The sequence below is a fragment of the Phaseolus vulgaris genome, chromosome 11, assembly GCF_051622355.1.
Source record: "Phaseolus vulgaris cultivar YP4 chromosome 11, ASM5162235v1, whole genome shotgun sequence".
NCBI lineage: Eukaryota > Viridiplantae > Streptophyta > Magnoliopsida > Fabales > Fabaceae > Phaseolus > Phaseolus vulgaris.
Genome location: NC_143508.1, coordinates 6,224,972 through 6,233,407, shown reverse-complemented (window position 1 = coordinate 6,233,407; position 8,436 = coordinate 6,224,972). Strand labels below are relative to the sequence as shown.

At 30.5% G+C, this 8,436-nt stretch overlaps 1 protein-coding gene across 2 annotated transcripts; it reads right to left on the bottom strand.

Moving 5' to 3' along the window:
* Positions 1–1,300: 1,300 nt before the first annotated feature.
* LOC137818394 (ankyrin repeat-containing protein At5g02620) lies at positions 1,301–5,246 on the bottom strand. 2 transcript variants are annotated; one of them, XM_068621805.2, is made up of 4 exons: positions 4,714–5,246; positions 3,900–4,500; positions 2,994–3,403; positions 1,301–2,213 (listed from the first exon to the last, which is right to left on the bottom strand). In XM_068621805.2, exons 2-4 carry the CDS (start codon positions 4,246–4,248, stop codon positions 1,332–1,334), a joined length of 1,641 nt encoding a protein of 546 aa, XP_068477906.2. In that variant the 5' UTR covers positions 4,249–4,500; positions 4,714–5,246; the 3' UTR covers positions 1,301–1,331. The 2 variants fall into 2 exon arrangements, with proteins under 2 accessions (XP_068477906.2, XP_090153461.1); XM_090297335.1 differs by having other exon boundaries at positions 3,900–4,495; positions 4,714–5,013.
* Between the last annotated feature and the right edge of the window lie 3,190 nt (positions 5,247–8,436).

Here is an 8,436-nt window from a genome sequence, read left to right as displayed (position 1 = left end):
GCTTTAAGTTGATGGACAGACTAGGTCCAAAAAAGCTACGAATTAGTAAAAAACAACTTTATAATTTTTTTGACATTTTTTATTTATTTATAAAACTTATTTAGCATAAAAAATAAAATTAAATAAATTAATAAAAACCTATCATGTTGGTAAGTTTATTGGCTTTAATAATTATTATCCTAAATCCAAAATTTTACACTAACAATATATAATTATTAAGAGTCTAATGATTCCATATTAACTATATAGAAAATATAGACATTTAATTAATTAATTAAAAATAATCATTGATATAAATTTTAAGATAATTATTCTAAAAGTTAAAAAAACTTTATACACTGATAATTTATAATTAAATTACAATACAAATTTATTTTTGTACTATTAGAGCATATATCTTGTACTCACTTCTGAAAATCTAAAAAATGGCAGTTTCAGTTAAATCCTTTTTCAATGTTTGCGCTGAGAATTAATAACAAAAAGTAAAGTGTATTTTTGTTGCATGCAGAGGATAGAAGAAGAAACTGGTGAAGAAGAGAAACAAAAATACACCACTTTACTTTTTGCTGTTAATTCTCTTTTTGTCAGCACAAACATTGAAAAAGGATTTAACTGAAACAAAAATACAACACTGATTCAACCTACAAAGTACCAAACACAGTCCTCATCAGGCCATTCATTCAGTCCTGCAAATATGAACTTCACATTCCAAAACATACATTAGGCCCAATAAAAACAAACCTCTTACTTGAATTCACTGATCGACCATGTTTTAGTCTTTTAGATGTCTTTATACATTTTGTCGGATAGCAGAAAAAATTAAACACAAATGTCCACTGTGACAATTATTGGGACAGCTCTTTTCTGCATTTTGTCGTTTTCTCATTTATTTTTTTGTTGCAACTTCATTGTACCAAAGATACTAGAAAACTGTCTCGCTTGGTTCAATGAATGGAAAGAAAAATTATGTTTTCTTTTTATCCTTTTTATAGTGGGACACTGAGACTGTACTTTTTTGGAAAAGCAAACGTGTTATGTATGTACTGAAAATTTTACATGATTTTTATATTGGGTAATAAACTTAAGGAGATTGATTGTTTGACCAAATATTGTCTGGAACTTACTTTTGTTAAAAAGCTGATTAATCATGAAAATTTGTAGTGGAATCATTATCTAGAAGTAAAGTGAAATTTTTAGTGATTTCTGATGCAACAAGAGGTGGGGAAAACATCAAGGAAGTGTGATGATACTGAGTGAAGTTGGATATAAATCCATGAGGCCCAGGAAAGAAGAGAGTGAATGAAAGTGCAACCAAAGCTTTATTAGTGATTCTATATGGCATAAAGTATCTTGCGGTCATTGTTTAGTAGCTCAGAATCTGACATAACTGATACTGAAAAAGACCTTGACCTGCTTCCCATTGAGGATTTCCGAATGCTTCTTAAATTTGAGGCCTCAATGCGATGCCTAATAACCCAGTAACACATGGTGCCCAAAGTTGTGGCCATTATAGTTGTCCCTATGATAGTGACTCCAATTGCTAGCCACTTCTGATCCTTCCCCACTACTACAAATGTCAGTGCCAAGAAGGCCACAGAAATAAGCACACAAGCCAACCACATCAGCTTGTTAATGATGGCCATCATCTGCTTCTTTGCCTTGCTTTCTATGATCACAACCGAGGTTTGCACCACCACCACAGCCAGAGAAATGAAGAGGGCAATGGAATCGAAAACAAAGAAAATGAGAAATGCAGCTTGTGGGGCTATGTTTGCTTCACCAATGGTCATCCCTGAACCTGGAGAAATGTCTTTTGGATCATCAGCAAATTGGCCAGGGACTGTGAAAATAGCTGCAAAGGCAACTGTGGCAATAAGGACTGCAACCACAGTGGTGGAGTTTATTGCATTGTTGAGTCCTTCAGCATGCATTTTGTTGATACGTTTGGCTATGCCTTGAACACCTCGTCTAGTTTGGCGGGTGTGTTCCAACTGGTAGTGAACTTCATGTTTTATGTCACTCACAGTTTGTTTCAACTCACGGGCTGTTGTTGGCTGAGCCTTTAAGGCTTTGGCGCTTCGAACACCGTGTTCCAGCAGAATATCTTTAACTTCAGAGTTCCCAGTTTTTTCAGCAGTGTCTAGCGCAGTTTCGCCAGCCCTATTAACTGCCAAGGAATCTGTTTCTGTCTGTCCAAGAAGCAACTTAACAATCTGCACAAACAGAAATCAAGAGTTCAGACACTATCATTGATCCAATAACAACAACTATTAAATTAACTTTTTTCTGTATCAAGACCTTCGACTCGAAAATCTAAGCATGAAAATAAGATCATGTTCTCAAAATTCCCTTGTATTTCTTTCATTCTTTTCAATGGCCAAACATGTTAAATACAGATATAATTTAAAAATGATATGCTAACGCAGAGACCTTTAGAAAGTAGAAGCTAAGGGCCAATATTCAAAAGAATTCTACCATGAGACCTAGGTCTTAGCTAAAGATCTGAACTTGAACAATCTAGTGAATATCACAACAGCAATCATAAAGTAAATTTCAACCAAATGATAGCCAAATCTATTGCTTCATCTTTCATCTGTCCCAGGAACAATTGCACAATAGGTATTAAAAGTGTAACTCAGAATGACTGTCACCAAAATGATTACCTAAATATTCTGGACTATCACTTCCTTCGTCATCATATTGTAGTAACAGTTATGGAGTCGTTTTAAATTAAAAGAACACAACAATGAAACAACTTTCGTGATCAGGAAAATATCATTCAAGCTGATTGCTACTACCATGAATTCCTAATAGAGTACTATCAGCTCAAATGGTATTCTTGTTCTCAATGCAGGATACAACATGGAAAAGAAAATAACACATTTATCCACATGAATGATCTAAATCGCAATACATTTCTTATCATCATAACCTTGCATATGAAGTTTTTATGTAAATATTAGCTTCATTATGACAGGGATAGTTTAATTTACCTGAGCCCTGCTCTTCCGGGTTGTTATATGCAATGGCGTGTTACCCTTGTTATCAACCATGTTTATTGTCGAGGGATCAGCTTTTATCAACTCCTCCACCACCGCAAGATTCTGTCCCTTCACAGCCATGTGAAGTGCTGTCTGTCCCTTCTTATCAGTCCGCGTTGCGACAGCAGGCTCCTTATCCAGAAGTGCTTTCACAACCTCTACATGTCCATTTCTTGCTGCAGAATGCAAAGCCGTTTTCCCATTACTTCTAGCAATGGTTGCCAGACTACTACCTGCTTCCAATAAAAATTTCACTATCTCAGTGTGCCCTTGTAATGCAGCAGTGTGCACGGCTGTGGTGTTGGATAGATCCACTGTCATTGACAATTCAGAATGAGTCTCCATAAGGATCTTCACAATATCTGTAACAGGGAAAAATGTTAACCAAGAAAGTACAAAAATAATAAAAAAAACTAAGAAAAAACCAAGTGACCAACATTCACAGGCAGAAGAGAGATTCAAATTCTTATTAGATAACAGATACAAAGAGTCTCAATCAATGATTCAATGAAAAAACTCGTTATTTTACCCCAGAGGCCTAACTGCAATCCAATAAACTGATTCACATTACCAAAAGAAAGTTAAAATAAAAAAGCGGTTCAGATTTTGAATCCATCAAAGATGTACTAGTTATTCTTAGCATTAGTACATCTAAGAATTATTATTGGTTGGCTTAAATAGTCCTAGACTGTAGAACAAAAGGGTATCCAAAATTTACACTTATCGAGTAGTGATTACAAGGTGGGTTACAAAATTAACAAAAAAATCAAGGAATCTAAACAGAAACACAATTGAGATTCCCTCCGAAGATCACACACCACAAAAGAACAAGCGTATAAAGTCATATTGAAGACATACCTAAATCGCCTTGTTTGGCAGCAATGTGGAGTGCATCAAAACCATTCCTTGCCTTAATTCCAGCACCAGCAAGATCATAATATTGAATCATCTCCCTAACCATATCAACATAACCATATTCAGCAGCAACATAAAGCACCGTTTCTCCAGCATGGTTCTGCTTTGTCAACAACGCACGCAGTTCACCCCCTTCAGTGCCACTAACTGTGTCCTTCAGAACGCTCAGATTCCCTGCTCTTGCTGCAGAATGCAAAGAGGTATCATCCCTTTTACCTGTCAATTGTTTTGTCATTTTTTTCCTTGGCGTGCTTGCCGATGCAGCTTGCGGCTGCACAGTTGGTGACTCCATTGGATTTGGATTCACACACCACCCTAATCAATCTCTCAGTTTTGACTCCAACTACTATATATAAGAATTCAGAACCTTCTTTTCTTCCTTCCAGCAAAAACCCAGATCAACACCAGCATCTTTCATCCCAAACAATTCTCTCTCCTTGAAGCAACTCAAAGGAGAGTATCATCCAAATCAATACCCAAAAACAAAATCAAAACATCAGAAACTTTCTACTCCATCCTCCTGGAAGCCTCCAGAATCACTGCACTGGTCACCCAGAAAAAAAAAACGAGTTAAAACTTTAAAAAAAAAGTTAAAAAACAAAAAAGCCACAGCATCAAGCTATGCTTTTTTTAATTGCATTTCCTTCATGTGGGGAGTGCAGTTTCATAAGAAGCAATCAGAAAGGTGCAAATTTGATGAAAGAAAATTATTAAAAAAATATGATGGGTGAGTTTGAAGGAAGAGTCTCAGTCTCACCTTGTGTTGGGCTTCAAAGAAAGCATTGAGATTAGAGGGTAGCTTTGGTTGGACACCCTGTAATGCAAAGAAACGAACTTTGGAGACGGAAAAACAAAAAAAAAAGGAGAAAGTGATTGGGTTGAAGGCGATGAATATTTAGAAGGTGATGGCAATAAGTGACAAAAGTCACATGTAAGCAACAACTTTACGCGAATCTAAATCAGAGGCAAAGATAGCTTCCAACATAACATAGTAGTGACGATGGAAGGAGGAGAAAGCGTTGCGAATGATATGAATGAAATGATGGGAATAAAAAACGAAACTGTTTGATGGAAAAAAAAAATTATAAAGAGAAGAATTAAAAAAAGAAAAAGAGTGGCAAACAGCAACGGCGGTGGCTAATGCGGTGAAAGAGAAGCACGAGACCAAAATCGAAAGAGTCCAATGAATGAAAACGGAATTAACAGAACCACGCGCACTTAGATTCCCACTGCCGCGAGTGCGCCACGCTTTTTCTTCACGCGCTATAGTTTTGCCCAGTTGACTCCTCCACCTCTCATTTATGTCCTCAATAAAATTATCCACTTTTTTCTTTTTCAATTTTAAGAAAATTAATTTTTGTATCAATTCAACACGTTTTTAAAGGAATTAAAAATAATTTAAAAATATTTTTTGAAATAACTTATATAAATAAGTGTTTTAAGTTAATTTGAATTTTTTTTTTAAATATTTTTTGCTCCCAGCATTTTTTTTTAAAAGTTTGTCTTAAATCTTGGGCTTAATCAAAATTTGCATAAAGTAATACTTTTTATATATATATATATGCCCTAATCTATCAAGCTGATACACTTCTCTTAAATAACGTATCGGTAACACTGACACTCGTATCACATTTGTAGGACAAGTATTCGTGAACTGTCCAATTCAAAAAGTATTTCTTGAATTTTTGACAATTCTAGTACGGTTCTAACACAATTTTAAAAAGAAAAAATACATTAATTTTTAAAAAACTCAAACTTATTGTATAAATTTTATTATGATTATAAAAATAAGAAACAAATCATTTTGAACCCGTCATGAAAAACATTTTTCTACTCCAAAAAATAATTTGGAACATACTTGTACACATAAATCTTTATTGTCAATTTATATAATTCATAATTATATAATGTATAGATGTATGTTTCCGTATCCTACATTCTAGATATTATACATATTTTCGTATCTGTGTCCGTGTCGTATTAGTGTCTCTGCCATTATCTTTACCATACTTCTGTGTTAATTATATAAAATAAAATAAAAATTGAGAATAATATTCTTAATTCTTAAGAAACTGTGGTGTGATTCGTTCCATGATGATTAACTAGAGTGTAAAGCACAAGTCATTATTAAAGTTTTTAATTTTGACAAGTTAGTGCTTCTTTACTTTTTTAAAAACATTAATTGAGTTTTAATTTAATCATTAATAAAAAAATCAATTTTAATCATTAAACTTTTCTTAGCGTATTTCGGTACACTTTTCAGTTTCTATCATAAAATATTGCTATGTTAATCTTTTAAGATAATTTTTTTCTATTACCTTTTTAAGATGACTTTTCCTATTAATTCATTGAAACTAAAAAAAGGGTTCTTTTCACTTAGAAACTATTTTTTTATGAAATGAAAAGGTTAAAATATTGTTTAAGACTGTTGAAAATATTAAATCCAATAGATACTCTCAAGTTTAACAAGAAACTTGGCTTTCTAATGTCACCTCATTAGTTTTAATTTTGGCACACTCCAATTACAAGTAACCAAGGTGCATGCATTTAATTTAAACAACTATACCAGATTGATTGTGACACCAGATAATTTAAACAACTATTCATATAACTATACCAAGTGTTGCATAAATCAAATTTTTTGCAGTGTTTATATTGTGGTGTTCTTAAATTGCGTTAATCAATTGAATTTGTTTTAAAATGACATCATAATACATGCTTATAATTTATTTAAATGAAATTTTGAAAACATATTTTACTCAATTAGTGCATGGTTAATTCAAACTAATATATACTATAAAAAAATTATTAAATAAAGATTAATTTTATGGATACAAATAATTAGCTATTATATTAGTTAAATTAAATATTATTTTATAAATTAAAAAATTATGAATATTTAAAATAATTTATATTATTAATAAAAATGTATAAACTAATTTTTAAATTGATATCTAATATTTAATATTATCAACGTTTTACTACAAACTATTGTAAATTTTAAATTAATCTTAATATTAGTAGTTCTAGCATCTGATTTAGTTAGTAATTAAAATTTGAATGGCTAATTTTAAATATCAATTTAAAAATTAATTTTCATTAATAAAATAAACTACTCTAAATATCAATAATTTTTAGTTTATAAAAATAGTATCTAAGTTAGTAAATATAGTGGCTAGTTATTTTTTGTAGTTTTTATTTAATATTTTTTTGTAATGATAAATTTAGATTAAAAAAATCTTAAAAATTAAATATGTATTTTTCATTTAATAATAGAATAAATGATTAAGATGTTTTCATGATGGTTTATTTTTAATTTAATATATAGAGGTGGAGTATATGAAATTTAGAAATATGTTTTTTAAGATAAAAAAAATCAAATAGCCAACTTCATATTATAAGTATATTGAATTTTTGGAGGAAGAAGAAAACTAAAATGTAGACAATAAAATAAAATAATGAAAAGTACAAGTAGTTGATATTTAAGAAGAAAATAATACTTTTAAAGTGATTAATAATTTAAATTGAAAACAAAAAATATTAAATAATCATAAAGTGGTAAACATTAAAAAGGAGGTAATATTTTATATTGTATAAACATGTGTCATAGAGCTTGAAAGAGGACAAAGAAGAGTTAGGAAGAGAGTTGCACAATTCATTATGAATCAATGTCTTTCCTTTATTAACTGATTTCAATTTTCTAGCTCTCAATATAGTCAAAGATTTTGTTGGCAAAAGGTGTTTTAGGATAAAGAAATGTTGTTTTGAATTAAGGTATTACAAAATAGAAATATTATAAGTTGTTATGTTTTTAAATTTACACGTGAATATTTTACCTCGATTATAAATAAAAACTTTATAAGTAAGGTATTAAAAATTTCACATCAACTTAAAAATAAATATTTTTTATAATATATAAATGAATCATCACAAGAAAATCATGAAATAAAAACTAACTTTAGAAAAAAAAAATTAGTTGTTATAGTGACTAAATTAGATATCATTTTAAATACTAATTTATTTTTTTAAATTAGTTTTCATTATTATTAAATGATTTTTAAATTGGTATCCAATTAGCGACCAAAATTTTTGCTATCAAATTTAGAATCTAAATAATTGATAGTTAAAACCTAATTAGATATCAATTTAGAAACTATTTAACAATAATAAAAACTAATTTAGAAACTATTTTTTTTAATTTTTAAAATAGTCTCTAATTTAATCACTATAACAATTAATTATTTTTTTTCTAAAATTAATTTCTATTTCATAATTATTTTCAGTTAATGTTAATCCTAGAGTCGGTTTTATAATAAATCAATACTAAATAAGAAATGAAGAAATGAGATTTTCGCTTAAATTTAATTAGCATATTAATTTGTTGTATAAGCCGTGATTAGTGATCAAGGATTAGATTAAGTTGACTTAAGAGGGGGTCCACAGGAGTAAGTATTTTTGGAGGGACGTGGAAAGTGGGGAG

Excerpts from the sequence above, each read along its gene's own strand:
- LOC137818394 (XM_068621805.2), bottom strand. The coding sequence starts at position 4,248 with ATGGAGTCACCAACTGTGCAGCCGCAAGCTGCATCGGCAAGCACGCCA. Across the intron at positions 3,404-3,899 it reads TGCCAAACAAGGCGATTTAG|ATATTGTGAAGATCCTTATG; the intron begins GTATGTCTTCAA and ends TCCCTGTTACAG. Across the intron at positions 2,214-2,993 it reads CCCGGAAGAGCAGGGCTCAG|ATTGTTAAGTTGCTTCTTGG; the intron begins GTAAATTAAACT and ends CTGTTTGTGCAG.